This window comes from Podarcis cretensis, assembly GCF_951804945.1.
Source record: "Podarcis cretensis genome assembly, chromosome: 1".
Lineage (NCBI taxonomy): Eukaryota > Metazoa > Chordata > Lepidosauria > Squamata > Lacertidae > Podarcis > Podarcis cretensis.
In genome coordinates, this window is record NC_137170.1 from 115,604,067 (window position 1) to 115,623,615 (window position 19,549).

At 43.2% G+C, this 19,549-nt stretch overlaps 1 protein-coding gene across 3 annotated transcripts in view; it reads left to right on the forward strand.

Annotated features, from left to right (window-relative positions):
- Nucleotides 1-19,549, forward strand: part of PDE1A (phosphodiesterase 1A) — a 144,614-nt gene that overhangs the window by 49,851 nt on the left and 75,214 nt on the right. The window contains exon 1 of one of the 3 annotated variants that reach the window (XM_079978580.1): nucleotides 572-1,084. The exons of the other annotated variants lie outside the window; for them this stretch is intronic. Within the exon in view, the coding sequence (XP_079834706.1) occupies nucleotides 1,032-1,084 (53 nt within the window). The 5' untranslated portion in view covers nucleotides 572-1,031. Of the gene's footprint in view, nucleotides 1-571; nucleotides 1,085-19,549 lie in introns of those variants that run through there. 3 annotated transcript variants of the gene reach the window in all.

Genomic DNA, 19,549 nt, shown 5'->3' on the forward strand with positions numbered 1-19,549 from the left:
GCGCCTCAATCTGTGTAATAGATAGATGGATTATCTCTGTCGATTAACTATGGTAGTATTAATTCTATTCCATGCTGACATACTTCTGCTTATGTTTAACATGCCCCATATTTCACATCATGGCCAGACTGAAATGCAGGGTTCAGTTTTGTTGGTGAAGAAATCTGGTTTGTTTTTCCCTTTCCCCCCTTCCCTGATGCAAGTCTAGTTGCTCCATTCTGTGTCGTTATGATCCCCCAACAGCTGCGAGCTCTGCATCCTACTGTGGGCTGTTAGGCTGTGTAAGTGCCAGAAATTATGAGCGGTGGTTTAATATGCATAGTTACAGCTACACATCAGCCAAAGTGAATAATAGCCAGACTGTAAAATAATTACAACAACGTCTTGAAGAGAAGCCAGGCACAGAGACCAGAGCCATTCGTCTCCTTTAATTTGTATACAGTTCCGTACAACGGCACACACAAAAAAAGGAAAAGGGAAAAAAAAACTTTCTGAAGGCACTTGCAAAGGGGTGTGTGTGTGTGCTTGCTGAAACAGCTGGACAACTTTTATTTTGAAGAAAGAGGAGAAGAAGGAGGGGAAAAGAAGAAGTGAAGTCTCTGAACTAACGAGCTTGTTTTACAGTGCAAGGGAGCCTCTGCATCAAAGACTTTGACCCGTGTGTGTAAGACGTGTTCTCATGACTGGAATAATCGTAGCACTTTTTCTTCTCCCCGAGTTAACTGGCTGGCAAAGTTTTGCATTTTTCTCAAGCACCTGAGAAGATTCCAAGGCACTTCCCCACTTCGATCGACTTGACTCCAGCGCTACTGTTAACAGCCTGCATGGTTTGGTCTTGCTCAGACGTTATGTGGTCTCTATGGCCTCACTTTGCTCAACTGTCAGAGAGAGGGAGGGAGGTTTTCCCCAGCACCAAAAAAAAATCCACTGTGTTCTCTTCAGCACAGTAGCTAAGTACAGGTCCCCTGGTTGCTCCCAGGTTCTCGCTGGAACTATTTTCAGGCCAAGGAGATTCCCCCACCTTCATTTAAATGGCTGATTGTGTTACAATTAGGAAAAAGCACCTCCAGAGACCAATCTTTAGGTAAGTAGTGCCATGGTCGTTTCTTGGGATCAGAGTAATTCTTCTGAACTTTTCCTCTTGCATCTCTTCTTGCTAACTTGGATTTCAGATGTGAAAGCAAATAAGAGGCTCTGCACAGCAGGAGTCTAAAGTTTAACTTACTCTGCGTGCCAGCAATGTCCTCCCCCCCCATAATGATATAGTCATTTTCGTGGAAGTTGGAGTAAATGTTCTGAGACATTTGTTGCAGAAGCTTAAGAGGGAGGAAAACAACAGCAACAACTGAAAAGAGGCTGAAACTTTCTACGAAGTTTTCTGTGGCATTTCCATGCTTGCAAAAGATGCACAGAAACCTTTCTTTTCCTAACGCTTCGCTGTTGCTCGGACCCATTCTGGAACGGTAGAGCCCTCTAAATGTTGTACATTGTTCAAATTTGGCTAGCTGATTATGTTTGTGTGCCAGAAATGTAATGCCTACTAATGACACATGATTTGCAACTTCTGCAGCTCAATGCTACATGTACCTACTTGAAAATAAGTTGCAATGAGTTCAGTTGCACTTACTCACCGGTAAACATGCTTAAGGCTGCAGCCTTAATAGCATGTTTGAAGTAACATGGAAACTAAATGCAATTACTTTTCTTTTTCTCAAAGGAACTATGCAACCAACAAGACCTGATGTACATTTATTCAGTGATAACTCCCATTCATGTGAATGGGGCATACTCCACAGGAAGGAAGAGGGAGATATTTAGTTTGGTTTGCGGTTTAGTGTGAACTAACCTAATTTATGTCCAGAAACAGTATGAAACCGAAATGTAGCTATCCTTAGAATTTCACACTTCTCCAAATTCTGCAGAGCAGTTCTACGAATGTTGTATAAAACATTGGATATATTCAGGAAAGTGTGCATTTTTGTATGTACATTATATTAGGGGAAATTGCATGCAAAAATGTGTGTACTGAGATCAATGGCACACTGAAATGCTGACAAATTTTCACAATCACAAACTGTTGCGGAAACCTTGTGAATTGAATTAAAACTGGAAAAATGGGAAACAGAGATAAATGGAAATTAGTAAGTGTATGTAGGATTGTTGCCGAAATATATAATGGGGTTCTTATAGCGAAAAAATATAAATCACAAGACAGAAGTAAATTAGGTTATAACTCTGATTCTGCTGTGTAAGTTTAGATTGCAAGAAAACCCACTGAAGTCCATTAAATTATGACTTCAATGCTATGCGCAGTTACTTGGGAATAATCCTCATGAAGTTCAATGGGATTCCTTCTATGCAGACATGTATCGGAATGGGATGGACACAACCGCTGACCATTAGTTTCCACCCAAAATCAGGCACGACTGAAGGACATTTGCATATAGTGCAATCCAAATCAAAATGCTAGTATATATTCTGAGTACATTTTGACCTCTAAAACTAGGCCGGGGGGGGGGGGAGGGGAAGGAAATCTTATGAATGGCAATTATGTTTTTATTGTATGAGTTTCATCTCATTTGTTTATTTTATGGCAAACGTCTTTACACCTTTGCTTTAGGCTTAGCCTGATAAAGTTTTGGAATTACATAGCTATATAATAAATATAAAGCAGAACAATCACAGCTAGTTCTGAAGCCTCCTTTAAAACACCTCTGGGAAGAACACGATGACAACAAGGAGATCTCGTTGCCAAAGTGTTGATAAGCTACATGAATGCCAAGTTCCAATGGGCCTCAGAAGGGCAAATGGGGCCGCAGTTTGATAAGGTGTGGCTATCTGCCCAGAAGTTAAATTCCAAAGATAAGATCCTTTGCCTTCTGTGTGGACTCAGATAGAGTGTCACAGTCAGTTTGACTCACTGTGAAAGACAAGTGTCCAGTGTTGGCATCCAAGTGTCCCTATTTTCCAGGGACGACTCTGATTTAGAGCAGCCATCCCAGTTTCTGATTTAATCCTGGAATGTCCCACTTTTCCTTAGGATGTCCCTGTTTTCATTGGAGATGTTGGAGGGTATGTATGGAGTTATCTGACCCCCGAGCCATCTGAAGGCAATCCTGTATAGGAGATGCTTTTTTAATTTTTTTTAAAAAAAATTATATGTTGGAAGGTGCCCAGAGTGCCTGGAGCCAACCAATAAGATGTCTGGGGTATAAAGAGTAAAATTGTCATCATGGAATGGAACGTCCCTATATTCATCAGAGAAATGTTGAAAGGTATGGCATTGTCAGGACTGGATTTAGGTTTGATCAGGCCCTAAGCTACTGAAGATAATGGGGACCTTTTTATGTCCAGCTGTCCTTTGTCAACAACGAATTGTTGCTGTTTTTTGTGTTGAATATATGCTTTATGGTAATTTATGGACCTAATAGGTATCTAAAGCCATTTGCACATAACAAATAGGAGCCGACACAACACAAAACACTGTTGCTGTATGTAGGTTTTATTTAATTTTTTTTTTATCTTGTATTTTGGAAATGTACATCCAGTTCATTTTTCTTTTAAAATTTTTGGGGCCCCCAAGAGAGTGGGGCCCTAAGCTATAGCTTGTTTAGCTGATAAGTAAATCCAGCACTGGGCATTGTGCAGCTGCAAGTCACATTTTCAACCAACATTTGTTGCAATTTAGGATTTCATGCTGGCACAGAAGTTCCCCCATTCACAAGGCCTTTCCCTCAATCGCTTCAGGCAAGGTAAGGGCATTCTGCTGCATGCAGGGTGTGGTTCAGCCCATTGAAGAGACTGTGGAATCCCCTTACACAGCATTCCTGTACTATTATCCAACTCTTCCTCCAAGGAGCTGAGGTTGTCATGCAAGGTGATCCTCATAACAGTCCCATGAGGTAGGTTATGCTTAAAAATAGAACCACAGAACCGTAAAACTGTAGAGTTTGAAGGAACCCTGAGGATCTTCTACTCCAACCCCCTGCAATGCAGGAATATGCAGCTGTCCTATACAGGGATCGAACCTGCAACCTTGGCATTATCAGCACCACACTCTAACCAACTGAGTTGACAAGCCCAGGTCACCCACTGAGTTCCATGAGTGGATATTGGAACCTGAGTCTCTGTCCCGCTCCAAGTCCATGCACTATGGAGCGACTATGGAGTTGCGGCGCTCATCTTGCTTTCAGGCCGAGGGAGCCAGCGTTTGTCCATGGACAGGTTTCTGGGTCATTTGGCCAGCAGGACTAAACCACTTCTGGCACAATGGAACACGGTGCCAGAAACCAGAGCGCACGGAAATGCTGTTTACCTTCATGCCACAGCAGTACAGCAGTACCTCGGGTTACAGACGCTTCAGGTTACAGACGCTTCAGTTTACAGACTCTGCTAACCCAGAAATATTAACTTGGGTTAAGAACTTTGCTTCAGGATGAGAACAGAAATGGTGCAGCGGCGGCAGCGGGAGGCCCCATTAGCTAAAATGGTACCTCAGGTTAAGAACAGTTTCAGGTTAAGAACGGACCTCCGGAACGAATTAAGTTCTTAACCCGAGGTACCACTGTACCTATTTATCTACATGCACTGGTGTGCTTTTCAATTGCTAGGTTGGCAGGAACTGGAACAGAGCAACAGAAACTCACTCTGTCATGAGGATTCGAACCGCCGACCTTCCGATCGGCAAGCCCAAGAGGCTCAGTGGTTTAGACCACAGCACCACCCGCCAACCACTGTGTGCACTGGAGTGTAGGCAGAGTCCTGGGCTTCTTCAGTTTGAAGATCTGAATTTCACAGAAGCCAAAAGGAAAAACAGTGTCATTTTTTTATGCTGTCGTAAAAACTTTCCGGCCACAATGCATTTCCCTTGGAAGTAAGTTCAAGCGGAACATTTTAGTGGCCCTTACCTCCAGGTAAATAAAGACTGCAACCCTGCACACTCTTTCCTGGGAGTTAGCCCAACTGAACTCGGTTGAACTATGTAACAATGAACATGGAACTATAAGAGTATGGTAGAGCATGAGACTCTTAATCTCAGGGTCCTGGGTTCAAATCCCGCATTGGGCAGAATGTTCCTGTATTACAGGGGGTTGGACTACATGAGCCTCAGGGTCCCTTCCAGCTCTGTGATTCTATGATCACAGCTTTTGGTCACATATAGGCTTGAACTCTAATATACTTGAGAATGTGTTCTTAAACTGTACAGGAAAATAATAATAATAATAATAATAATAATAATAATAATACATTTAGAATTTGCCAGTCGACCCTATACACAGGCCATTTAAATACCATTGGCAGTAAGGGTTTTCAGCAGCCGTGCCATTTGCAGAGTTGCGGCAGCCTTTGTCGGCTGTATTAATTTACTTTTTAAAACATCTATCCTGTAAAGGTGTCCAAAGCTTGACATGGTTTACAGACGCTTCAAACAAAAAACCTGCACAAAATGACAATTAAATCATAGTCAAATATAAACAGAGCAAAACTCTACTGTGTGTCAGCTCCAGTCATAAAAACCCAGTTCAAAAGTGACGCTCTCCTGAAGGTTTAGTTTGGGGCCAGTCTTCAAGGGAAGCGAGTACCGTTGTTTCGGGGTGGGGGGTGGGGGGTGGCAGGCAGCAGGGCTCCTTGTTCTTACTCTACGGCTTGGTCCACACATGCAGCAGAAGGAGGTGAGAAGGAGATAAGAGAGTCCTGATTCCTGAGGCTGTTGTGGAATGGACAGTACCCAGTGCCGGATTTGCGTATAAGCTAAACAAACTATAGCTTAGGCCTCACTCTCTTGGGCCCCCCAAAACAATTTAAAGGAAAATAAACTAGATGTACATTTCTGAAATATAATATAAAAAACAAATAAAATAAAACCTGCATACAGCAACAGTGTTTTGTGTTGTGTAGGCTCCTGCAATGGGCCCCGCCTGCTAGCCTGCTCCCTAAACTATCACTGGTTTGCTCATTTCTCTATTAGGGTGCCTACATTCTGCATGTGCAAATGGCTTTAGATACCTATTAGGTCCACAAATTACCATATAGCATATATTCAACACAAAAAACAGCAACAATTTGTTGTTGACAAAGGACAGCTGGATATATAAAGGGCCCCCTTATCTTCAGTAGCTTTGGGCTTCATCAAACCTAAATCTGGCCCTGACTGTACCACTTCAGACAGCAGGTAGAGGAAACATTTTTGAATGCTCCTTTTTTTGAGGGGATAAATAAACAAACAAACAATCCTGTAAGTAGTATTGTTGGAAGTGGGCTGGGCTAGAATCTTGATTTTATGACCAGGGATGTGTTGTGAGTCTGGGGCTATTGCACAAGACAGAAAGTAGTTGGGTAGAGAAAACAGGTGGTGCAGATTCTCCCTTGCAAGAGTTACCAAAGGAAAACAGTCTTGAAATAGAACCACTAAGCTAGATGCGGGTTGGGGAATTCTAGAAAATAAAACTACAGCACAGATACTGTAGTTATTTCCCTCTTGTGTCTTTTGTGGACTGGTGCAGCTCAGTTGCTTCTGGGCTGTGGTTTGAGAAAGGCAATTCTCAAGTTCCCCAAAGAGGATCTGGGTGCTATTTCATAGTAAAGGTAAAGGGACCCCTGACCATTAGGTCCAGTCATGACTGACTCTGGGGTTGCGGCACTCATCTCGCTTTATTGGCCGAGGGAGCCGGCATACAGCTTCCGGGTCATGTGGCCAGCATGACTAAGCCGCTTCTGGTGAACCAGAGCAGCGCACGGAAACGCCGTTTACCTTCCCACCAGAAGGTATTTATCTACTTCCACTTTGACGTGCTTTCGAACTGCTAGGTTGACAGGAGCAGGGACTGAGCAACGGGAGCTCACCCCATCGCGGGGATTCGAACCACCAACCTTCTGATCGGCAAGTCCTAGGCTCTGTGGTTTAACGCACAGCGCCACCCGCGTAGGGGCATCAACAGCACAGAACATTTAACCATCACCATTCTGCAACAATGCCAGAATGTCACTTATGTCACTGCAAGGCACCCCTGTCCTAACTTCTCCCACTCATTGGATACTGTTATCACCAGCGATGTACCCAGGGGTTGGCGAAACCGGCGTTTTGAATGCATTATAAACATGCAACTTCAGATGGCGCTGAAGTACAAAAAAACCCCCACTATGCGATTTTCCATAGCGTGTTTTTTTCTTTTGTTATAACGACTTAATTTCTGACTTATTTATAGTGGTTCCCTTCCCCCCTTGTGTAAATCCACCCTGTCTCTTCAGCTGATACATGATGTGCTTTATTGATGGTCTCTCTGCTGAGTCTAGCAAGTGTGGTGTAGGCACAGATTAGCTTTGACCAACCTGTAGTCCAATGTTTTGGACTACAACTCCCATCAATCCCAGTCAGCACTAGTTGGGGTTGATGGGAGTTGTAGTCCAAAACCTCTAGAAGGCACTAGGTTGGGGAAGACTGAAATTGGACTGCGGAGACTAGGATTGAAGTCCCCATTCAGCCATGAAATTCACCTGGTGATTTTAGGATACTTGTTCTCTCTCACATACTAAGATCCAACACCAAGTTGTTGTGAGGACAAATTGAGCACAGGAGAGGCCCATGCACTACTCCAAGGTCTTTGGAGGAAGGGGAAATTTTAATGTGCAATGAAATCACCTGAGGGTACTGTAGTAAGGTTTCAGAGCAGGAAGTACTTGAAATGGAGCCATCTGCAAGCTATTTTGTACACAAGAGATTGAGGAATACACTTGCGCTGCATGTAGATTGATCGGAGACTGAGATAAGAACAGCTGAAAAGTAAAGGAGAAGTTTGTTTTGGCACCTTAAGAAAAAATTCAGATGCATTTGAACAGCTGCCTAAACATTTGCATTTCAACCTCTTAATTGTTCTGCTGCAAGGTGAATGGCAGGATGATCCCCGCAAATATGTTGAGGGAAAACCAACTTTAATAGAATGGGATTTAGAACAGATTTGCAAAACAGGGAAGCACAACACACTTCTCTATCCCCCCCCCCCTGCATATGGTTTGAAAGGGCAGCGTTAATAGCTGTCAAACACAAGATTAGCTCAGTATCAGGTGTTCCATTGTTTACTGTTAGGGACTGAACTTTCGAAGTGGCCTGAAATGGCAAAAGCAGGCAATGTTCTGATGAAGCTGAATGTTGTACTTAGTGGGCAGCTATTGCTTTTTCAAAAGACACTGGACCTGAGTCTAGGCAGTGGAGCAGGTTGAGTTGTTATAAGTTGATTTCTCTCTCAGATGTAAAAGTATTGTATACATTCAACAGTATGGGTAGAACTTGCCTGCTCTCAGTGATTTTTATTATATATGGGGGAGATTAACTGTATGAATGAATCCAGTTCACTTATACACCCCATATTCGCGTGTAGCACTGGAATTCAAGGGGAGAGAGTGTGTGTAACATTTCTGTCCCAAAAGGAATGTATGAACAATTCTGACATCAAGAGATGGATGGGGGCCGATCCTCCAATTTAAATGTTAGCTATATGTGTGAATACAGAGAATGCAGACAGATAGGGACAGCAGCATGTGTAATTTGGAGCGGGGGTTTGGGGCCAATTGAGTTGTCCTGCTTCCCCTTTCCCCATGCGTGCCCTATATGTGTGGAGAATCATAGAATTGCAGCGAAAGGGTCCTTCCACCTACATACCCCACAAGTGTCCCGGAAAAACTGGGACATCCCATTTCCTCCCATGAGAGCAAGGCAGCCGTTTAAGTCGCTGTGATATTGTGCAAGTTGGTGCCGTGATCTCACCCTGAAAAAGCACATTGGTTTCCACAATTTTCTACAGCACCGCAAATGCGTGTTCTTTGAAACCGTGAGAGCATGGCCCTGAAAAAAGCATGTCTTTTGCACTCCATGATCTCGTGTGGGTCATGTGACTTGTGCGGGAGCATGGACGGGAAGACGCACGTCCCGGTTTTGGGACTCAACATGCTGAAGGGTATTGCACCAACACAGAGGGCACATAAACTTCTTCAGGGACTATTAGACATGGTGGGACCAATGCGTCCCCCAGCAGCATGCGACTGAGTACCAGTTGTTTGGGAGCGATGATGGAAGAAAACAATTGCCTTTAAGGCCTGCTTGTGGGTTTCCTGGGGGCACCTGCTTGGCCACTGCAGTGAGACGCTGGATGCTGGACCAGATGGACTTTGGATCAGAATCATCCAGGTTATTCTCATGTTTACCTAATGGCACAGTTTCACAAAGAAAGGATCTTTGTGTGGATTCTTCTCTTCCGCTGAAGTGAAAATGAAGCTCCTGTTCCCATGTGTGCATTCGTGTACCCTACCCACAAATGACTGCTGGATCAGAATATGCTCAGAAACTCATCAAAGAATTCAGTTGACAGCAAGCCTAATCCTCAAAGTGGTTGGTGAATGCATATCCCATTCAGGCCACTATTAACAGTGCTTTTAAGTCATCACAAGAGAACAATAAACGGAGGGTCGAGGCAGTGCTAAACGCTATTTGGAGTTCACAGTGCTGCTTCTAAAATGTTGTATATTTTTCCCACTAAACTAGCTCGTACTGTAGCATGCTTTATTTAATTCTTGAAAGTTTCCTTCTCCTTTTATGTACATTTTAAAATGTTAATAATGGAAAAAATGACACAAGCTGTCTAGTCACCTAAGAATGATTATGTTAAATTTACCATTTTGAAAGCAAGTTATGCTATAAATAGTGCAGGGCATGAATAGAAACTCAAATGCTACTAAATTGGTGCCCTCTGAGGATCCAAACAACAACAAAAAGATTTTGCAACCCACAAAGAACCCAGGAAAAAAAACCCTATTTGTAGAGAAAATATTGTCCATTATTGTCACAACAGGAAAAAAAAAAAAATCAAATGGAGCTGTTCTGGTTTTTCCATAGAGTATAGAATTCCTCCCAAAGCTCTGATTCGAAAAATAACTTGGTCTGGAATGGCTAGGCAATTGCATATGCTAAGACTGACATTTAATAGCACAGAACACTGGTATGACCTTTCAAATGCTGAGCTTAATACATGTTAAATATGCCTTCTTTATTGTGATTGGAAAGAGATGTGGGATTCTGCATTGGCTGTCTTTCTTTGCTAGTATGCAAAACAGAATGAAAGAAAGCGGGTCTTTCAAGTGCTTGAGAAACAATGGAAATAATAATCTTTCCTTTCATCCCTACAAGATTAATGATGAAAAACCATTTACCCAGGAAGGCATCCTAGATATTCAAAGTGCTGCAGCTGCTACTTATATTTTAACAAATGTGCCATAATTTTTTTAAAGCAATCACAGAGCACAAAAATGTTTTCCATTAACTGAACTAATTATTTTGACATTATTAGTACAAAAGGGTGATGAAAGGGCAGGCAAGAAGGAGCCTCCACACTGAAATGGAGAGGATATATGCGAACTCCATAGCAAACCCAAGTAAATATATTGAAATGCTGTCCATTTGAGCTGTGAATCAAGGAAAATGTCCATTCTGATGGGGAAGAGAATCAGATGGACTGAAAATGGATTTCCTTCTCCTGCTTTCCATTGATTGTCATGATCTGAAGATATTGGCAGATGAACTGTGGTTGAATTTTCATTGAGAGGGAGTAGGATGGTGAGGATCGTAAACGATAAAGAGATGATTGAGAGAACCATTTAATTTAACCATTGCCACATATTACCAGTGGACATTTTCCAGAGAAAGTTATACATTCATGAGATACATGAAATGGTTCAATATAGCTTCTAGTGTTCTAATGAGTTTAGAAAGAGAACATAGCATTTTATGGTACCAGTAGGGAAAATTTCATTTTGTTGTGCAGTTAGCAGAGATAGAAGAGCTGTCTGGGTAATTCTGATCGCTGTAGCATTGCAGTGAAAATAGATGAAATTCAGCACTGGCTCCCCATCAGCAGACATTCGCTGGCGTGCCAAAAGTTTGTAAGATGAATGGGTACAGTTTAGAGCTGAAAAATGCATTAACAAAAAAGCTGGATTCTGACAGTGTTATGGCTACGTCTTCTTAAAAGTGAAAAAAAAATATAAGACATTTTAGGACATAATATTGGGGGAAACAGGGAAGAGTACAAATATATACAAAAGGGTATATATGAAACTTTGAAAAACACATTTTTCAGTCAGAGTAGCGTACAACATGTCAAGATAAAATTTCGCTTAGATATATGCAGGGCTGGCCTGCCCACGAAGCAAAGTGAGGTGACAGATCTGGACCTGAGGAGCATGCTGCTCACCTCCTCCTTCTACATGGGTAGGCCTCACCATGTCCTCCCCCTCATCTGCCCCTCAAACCACCACCCTGCTCTGCTTTCCCCTCCTCTTCTGCCACAGACAGGCCACTGCACCGCCACCGCCATGCTGCCACGGCCGCATCTGCTGTTGTGGGCGTGTGGGCTTGGTGCACCCGTAGCAAGGGCAGGGTGCACCCATGGCGGGGTGGCAGCAGAGCACGCCCATGGTGGGGTGGGTGGCACTAGCAGGGCATTTTGCCTCAAGTGGCAAAACATGCCAGGCAGGCCCTGTATAGATGCATTTTTCACAAGAGGGAGCCAGTGAAATAACATGTTATTGGGGAGATGCATGTTGGAGTGATATATTAGGTTTGAGATTCTGAACAAAAGGGACAGGAAGAAGAGTGAATTTTGTAAAAGTGTGAGGAAGTTACAGAAACAGGATGTGAAGGATTTGGAGCAGGTGGGGAATAATGACTCCTGGAAAATAGAACCTATCAAAACAGCTTTCTTTCCTTATTTTTAATAGGCAGCTGGGCAACAGAAAGGGGAACAAGGACATTATTTATCAGTAGCATCCCACACAGAGAAAAAATTAGAATATCTGCCGGTACATCATGCATTAAGCATCTCATATTGTTGCCATGTCATTTCCTAGTGTTTTGCCAAAACAAAGCAGGCGTTGTAATGTTTGCCCCTCTTGACTTCTGTGTCAATCTGTCTGGCATGACAATTTTGATGAATGTTAAGTGTGAGTGTGACTCTTCCACTGAAGGAAGACTGATCCATTCTCATAGTCTGGAAGATCCTCCTTCCCATTCTGTACAAAACTTGTACTTTATCTGCATAATGCCTTGTGTGCTTAGAAAATCACGCTATTGAGAAAATATGCAATAGGAAGTGCTGATTTAAATCAAGCTCAAGGACAATTGGCAAAACTTTCCCCTTGATTGGCTGAGATCCAACACCCCTCGTCTCCTGTCCACTCCAATCAATTTTGGGGGGTTGGGAGAACTCCTAGGACAGATTGGGGAGTGCATGGGGGGAGGAGAGGGAAGGGAAATTCCCTTATGCATGCAGAAATCCTTGACAGACAGAACAACTTCATTGAATACAACCTGTTAATGTAACTTTTAAAAATAGTGAATATAGTTTTTTATATTTTCAGATTTCATAGCCCGCTGCAATGCACGTTCTGTTAAATAAGTATACACATGTATTAGCAGCTATTCTTTCATTGTGATTCAGGCCTCGTTTCTTGATAGAGCCGAGGGTGAACACCACTGAACTTGTTATTTGCTCACTTCATTATTCATCTCTGTGCTTTGGAAAACCTTGCCGTAAGCTCTAAACAGTGAAGAATTACTTGACCTGTTGACCTCTCCACCATAATGAATCCTGTGTTTTGCTCAGGTTTTGCATGTAGTATTGGTTGTTGCAACAATCTATGAAAGGCATGTAGACACATTAGCAGTGGGACAGCATATTCCAATTACCCCTGCCATAAACAGAGGGGCACTCTATTAAATATAGTCTGAATTCAGCAAGGATAGATACATTCTGGCAGCCAGTGCAAATTTCCCTCTCAGACTCAATCCAACAGCCCATTCAGGTATCCTTAATATGATTTACCACCAGGACATCTTAACCAACCTCTATGGACATTCATAGTGATCTGAAATCTCCTAAGGAATCCCTGCTCAAAGTGTACCCATATTCTGAAATGAGGTTGGTGTGTACAAAAAACAGGATCTTCTCAGTGATTACTCCTCATTGTATCACTCCTGTTCAAATAAACTTACCAGGTTCATTAAAAGAAAAGAAAAAACTCTTTTGAGAGAACTTACAGAATAGGGTAAGGCATTGAGATGGGTGAGGTTCTAGCCGTGGATTGCAAGCTAGTGTTGTCAATCAGCAAAATCCAGTGCCTCTTCTCCCTCTTCGCTTCCTGGCATTCTCCTTATATGGTACTGTTTTGCACTGTTGGATCATTTTGTAGTCAGTCTATCTGTCGGTTTAGAGCTTCATATCTGTTCAAATGAGTCCCAATTGATTTGGATTGATCTGATTTAATTCGGACCAATTCAGAGCTGATTTCAATCAGATTTGATTTGGGATTAGGCTGAATTGGTTGCCTAACCTTAATAATTATGTGTTGGCAATCACATTCTCCCAAACCCATGGGAAAGGGACATACTACCCTGTCCTGGCCACAACTGGGAGTCAGCAGGTGTCATGATGGACACCTGTGAGTAGCACCGGGCAGCCAGAGTATCAGGACCTTGGATAGCTCCAAGGAGACAACTTGTTGTGGTGGAGTTTGGAGGCTTAGAGCCAAACACGCTACAATCTCTGCCTTGTGTGTTAGTCATCACTGGGCTCAATTCAAGGTGCTCACAGTGATGTTTAAAGCCCTACGTGACTTGGGCTCCAAATATCTGAAACACCACCTCCTTCTCTGTAGATCTCCTCAGCAAAGGAGGCCCTCTTGGTAGTTCCACCACCCTCAGAATGTGGTTGTGGTAGCCTGGGAGAGGACATCTCTGGCAATTCCTTGGCTGTGGAATTCCCTCTCTAAAGAGATGCTTTCAATATACAGTTTTCATTGTATGCTAATGATGCAACTCCTTACACTGACCTTTGATATGTGAGGTAGACATTATGTTATGTGAAGGGCAAGCAAGATGCACTACAAAACAGTTAGTTAACCCAAAATGCCAGTCCTTTAACATACACAACCCTTTAAAAGTTAAGTCACAATATTTGTATGTCTCCGCTTGAAGTCAGGTTTAATCTGTTTTTCGTTTCAATCCAAGATTTTCTAGCACAGCACATAAATTAGCATTCTTCCAGGGGGTTTTCTGCAAATTTACCTCAGGATTCACACTTTCTTTTTTTTTAAATTTCATATTTATTAAGATTTTTGAATACAAGTGCATAAATAAAAATTACTTATATCATAACATAATTTCGTCTCTTCTTTGGACTCCCTCACATCTCCTGCTCCCACTTACATTGTTGCAAAAGGTTTTTTCCAAGCAAATTACCCACTTGTTTGCAATATTTGTCACCACTCATTTAGATAAAATCTAACAATTCTCCAAAATAAATTTATATTTTCCTTATTTCTCACTTATCATCAAAATCAAATCTAATTCAATGGTAGGCAATTATTTATGATCTAGCATCCTTCTTAACATTCAACCAAATTACAGTATTTCTGCAAATAAGTCTTAAATTTCCCCCAGTCCTCCTCAACCCTCTCTTCTCCCAGGTCTCGGATCCTGCCAGTCATCTCAGCCAGTTGCATATAGTCTATCAGCTGCATCTGCCACTCTTCCAGTGTGGGTAGATCTTGAGTTTTCCAATTCTTAGCGATGAGTATCCTTGCTGCCGTTGTTGCATACATAAAAAATGTTCGGCCCTTCTTTAACACCTTCACACTTTCATAGCCAAACAAATGCTAACAATATCAGCGGGTTCCAGCAAATGTCACCTGTGGTGTCTAAGTTTCCATGTGGCTTTCAGATGGAAGTTTTGTTTATTTTATTAGATTTGAAAGCTTTATTGCATCATTTGGCTGAAGTGTTCCTTCCCTATGCTGCAAAAGCAGATTTGGCTGGCATTTCTCAATATTACAGCTTTTTATGCAAGAAGCTGAAGGCTAGCATCTGTACATTGTACAAAACACATGGTCTGAATTATGTGCATGTGCCACCATTTCTGGTGCAGCAGATGAAGTGCTTGGTTAAAATGGGGTGTGTGTGTGGAATGGAAGAAGTTTTGAAGGCTCTCCCAGACATTCGAAGAACAGAAAGTAGCGATTATGTCACTGAATGTATTCCAAATCATATTAAAACATGTCAGAAAATAGTTAAGGGGGGCATAGGAGACTCCACTGGTAATGTGGCTTCCAAAATTGTTATTTAAAAAAATACATCCATCCCAATACAATGGCTTTTCATGCACAATGGAATGCCATTGCAGAGAACCTTTGGCCTTCCTGATACTGCTGAACTAAAACTCTCCTTAGCTCCAGGAAATATGGTCAATGGCTACCCCTGCATTACACAAACAGCACTCCATCCCCTAACGAGGGCTTCGTCCTTCACTTCATTATTAGAGACTCCCAACTCCCATCTAGGTAAGCAGCAGAGACACTGTTGTTGGAAGGGTGAGCTTCCACACCACCATAGGCACTGCTACTGGAAATGCGTTAACATTTCATACTCAGATTCAGCTTGGAGGGCCTTCTGGCGAGAAGGGAAGTTACAGGGAACCTGGCAGAGGGCCTTCTGAGTAGTGGTGTCCTCCCTGTGGAACACCCTCCCATCAGATGTCAAGGAGATCAATAACTATACAACTTTTAGAAGACATCTGAAGGCAGCCCTGTACAGGGAAGTTTTTAAATGTTTGATGTTTTATTATGCTATTATATTTGTTGAAAGCTGCCCAGAGTGGCAGGGGCAACCCAGTCAGGTGGGTGGGGTACAAATAAAACTATGATTATGATTATGGCCATTTGTGGCAGGTGACTAAATGCATTGTCTATCCTGTTATTTATTCAGTGCCCATTTCCCTTCTCCCCTAGGCAATATGATTATATTTGACATGTTAGCTAGAAAAGTATTTCAGGGTAGCTAAGCATGCTTTTTTTTTGGCGCATATATATATATATATATATATATATATATATATATATCTTAGTACAAGTATATTACATGTCCCTTTTTCTGGTCACAGTCCAGAAGGATAAGAGATAACATGTGAAGCTGAATGCCGTTTGCTGCTATGGAGACCTGATGTAAGGCTCTCCATAGTGAGTCAAACTGGTTAATTATTGGAATGCCGATAACTGCCTTTTGTATTCTGTGGTCTGTATCTTAATCTGTGCTTGTTGCTGTTCTATATTATCTGCAAACCACTTCTCAGCTAAGATTTGTGTGTTCCTGGCATTGGGCAACCGGGACAGATTAAGGGATTCTGCTGGTTTATTGCCTGCCTTGCTACCCAGCAGTCTCCCTGCTGGAACTGACAGCCAGTCTCGGAGGTGGTGTTGAAGACTTCCAGACCAGTGGTACTGGGGGATTTCAACATCCATGCCAAGGTGGCTCAGGAATTTTTGGTTGCCATGGCAACCATGGGGCTGCCCCAACCTGTCATTGGCCTACGCTTGTGGCAGGCCACAGTCTGGACTTTGTTTACTCAACTGGACTGGAAGAGGGTAATCTGAAAGTGGGGGCTATTGACATGGTCAGATCACTTCCTGTTCCGATTTAGGCTTTCAGCACCTTTCCCCCTCTGCAGAGGCAGGGGACCTATTAAGATGGTCCGCCCTTGGAGGCTGATGGATCCCATCAGTTTCCAGATGGCTCTGAGGGATTTTCCAGCTGATATGACTGACTGACCTCTGGAGCAACCGAACGGCTCAGACCGTTGACACGACTGCCCCTCTCCTACTTTGTGGAGCCCGTTTGTCTCCCTAGTATACTCCAGAGATTAGGGTGAGAAAACAAGCTGGGAGACAGCTCAAACGTGAGTGGTGGAAAACTCCAGTTGAATGCAATTGAGGGTTCATCATTGAGCCTACCTAGTGGCAGTGAAGGCAGCAAAGAAAACATACCGTATTTTTCGTCCCATAGGACGCTCTGTCCCATAGGACGCACCTAGATTTTTTGGGGAAAAATAAAGGATATTTCCCCCCTTTATTTCCCCCCCAAAACCAGGTCGGGGAAACCGAACCAGGTCGAGGAACAGCGGGGTGGTGGCGCTGCGCCCGAGCTTGTGGGGCTGGCCGATGTCTGTCCGGTGGGCGGGGCGCTCTGCTTCAGGGTGTCCCTTGCGCCGGGCGGCAGGCTGCTATCCGCAGTGTGGGGAGCCCTGTGGGGAACTCCCCAGGGCTCCAACACGCTGTGGATGTCTGCCTGGCGCAAGGGGTGCTCTGCTTCAGGGCGCCCCTCGCGCTGGGTGGCAGGCTGCTATCCGCAGCGTGGGGAGCCCTGCAGGGAACTCCCCAGGGCTCCAACACGCTGCGGATGTCTGTCCGGCGGGCGGGCTTTCAGCGTGCCCGGCACTCCGGGAAGCAGGCTGCTATCCGCAGCCTAGACAGCCCTGCGGGAGTTCGTCCTATAGGGCGAAAAATACGGTACTTTGCTGCCTCCATTGCATCCTCATTGTGCCGTCCAACAGAGCTTTTCCAGGTTGTGTGTGGCCTGTGACAGTCTAATCTGAAGGTAGAACCAATGCTAGCTTGCTGTGAATTGTTTACAAAACATTTTGAGGATAAAATGGCTTGCACCCACCAGGACCTTGATTCTCCTGTTACAGCAGAGAGGTGCCCAGAGCACTGCCTAGTCCTGTTATGTTGGATGAGTTTCAGTTAGTAAGGCTTGAGGATGTGGACAAAGTGCTTGTTCAGGGTGACCACTTGCATTCTGAACCCTTGCCTCTCTTGGCTGATAAAAACTAACAGGGCGAGGACAACTGACTAGGGCAGGGAGATGATCAATGCCTCCTTGCTAGAGGGGGTCGTCCCTGCCTGCTTAAAGGAAGCAGTGTTAAAACCACTCCTCAAAAGAAATATTGGGAAAATCTAAGTAACAATCAGCCAACCTTGCTTCTTGGGCAAGATTCTTCAGCAGGTGGTTGCAGACCAGATCTAGTCATTTTTGGAAGAAACTGATTTTCTAGATCCATTTCAGTCGGGGTTTAGGCATGGGTTTGGCACAGAAACTGCTTTGATCACCCTGTATGATGACCTATGTCAGGAGGCAGACAGGGAAAAGGTGTCCTTGTTAATTATCCTTGACATCTCAGCAGCTTTCAATACTGTTTATGATATCCTTCTCCTTCTTCTTGGAACAACTTTTCATTGCATTTTGTAAACAAGGATCACAGGAATTATAAACGGTACATGTAAATCTTCTCATGCCATTTGCAGTATATTTGCAGTAATATCTACAACACATGATTTATTATTAGTGTTCAGTGTAGAAGTTCTTGGTTCACAAACTGGTCTAAACAAAAACAAGGGGAAACAGGATAGAACAGAGTTAACAGACAATGTTAAACCTAGCTAAGCATCTAATGAGGAGCCCTTGTGGCTGTGTTTAGATTAAGTTTGAGTAATAGTAATTTTCCCTCTTATGTTACCAATGAAACAATATAAAAGGTCGGTCTATTGATGAATATGGGGCTCCAGATTTGGCATGTTCCAGCCTCCTTCCACTGCAGGGAGGTATAGGAGTCTGGGTCTTTTGCGGGGGGGGGGGGGGAGTAAATGAATTAAATTTTTTCTGCCACTTTCATACCTGGTTGAGCAGGATCCAATTTGGCAGTAATTGGAATAGAAACAGCAGTTTCGGTAGGATCATCACTTTTACCATTGCTAATCTGTATGAGAGAGTAAAATAGAGTCTGTTAAAGTTTCTTGTTATAATTATTCCTAAGTATCTAAGCTTTTTGTGGCAGAGTCTATTGAGTCTAAAGAGTTCTGTGAGTGCTTTTTGGATCTTGAGTGGTACATTGAAGCATAACGCTTCAGATTTTGAGAAGTTACCCTGCAGGCCTGATAGGGTTGCAAAGTTGTTAAGATCTCAGAATATTGCTGCTCCCGTGTTCAGTGGGTCAGGTGTAACGATCATTAAATTCTCAACGAATTGCCCTTTTGTACAGTACTGTTTTCCAGTTTGGACTCCCTTGATGTCTGGTGTTGTTCTGAAGCATATATCTAATGGTCCCAGGGATCTCCTTCCCCTGGGAAAGAGGTGCTGCATGTGTGTTTTTAAGCCTGTGTGTTTGTATGTGAGAGACAACACTCTCAGGAAAAGGCATCAGAAAATTAATTTCTGAAAAATTCTGGCCACAAGACAAAATTGAGCGAAACTTCCTGATATAATGCCAAAGCAAGAAGCCAAAGCTGTCTAGTGTCTCCTCAATGATTTCTGAATCTGCAAGATAATAATAATATTCGTTATTAGCAAGCAGACTCCTGCTCTTTGCAGCACTTGTTTTCAATACACACATTTTCTAGAGTCGCATAAAATATCATTTTTATCCCATCTTTCACACCCGTATGGAGAAACCTGTAGCTCTGTGCCACCATCAGGGGAAATGGACTATATATAAACAAGGATCGTTGCTTGTTCCAACCCTACCCCCATTTCCTTGTGGGATGAAATGACTGAGTTTTCTCACATGAGGAGAAGGTTTACAGAATGCAGGAGACAAGAAGCGCATGGGAAAATGCCTTCAGTAACCTTTTCCCTGTTCCTTTCCTCAACTGCGTAAAATGTGTCTGCCTTGGCCTACGA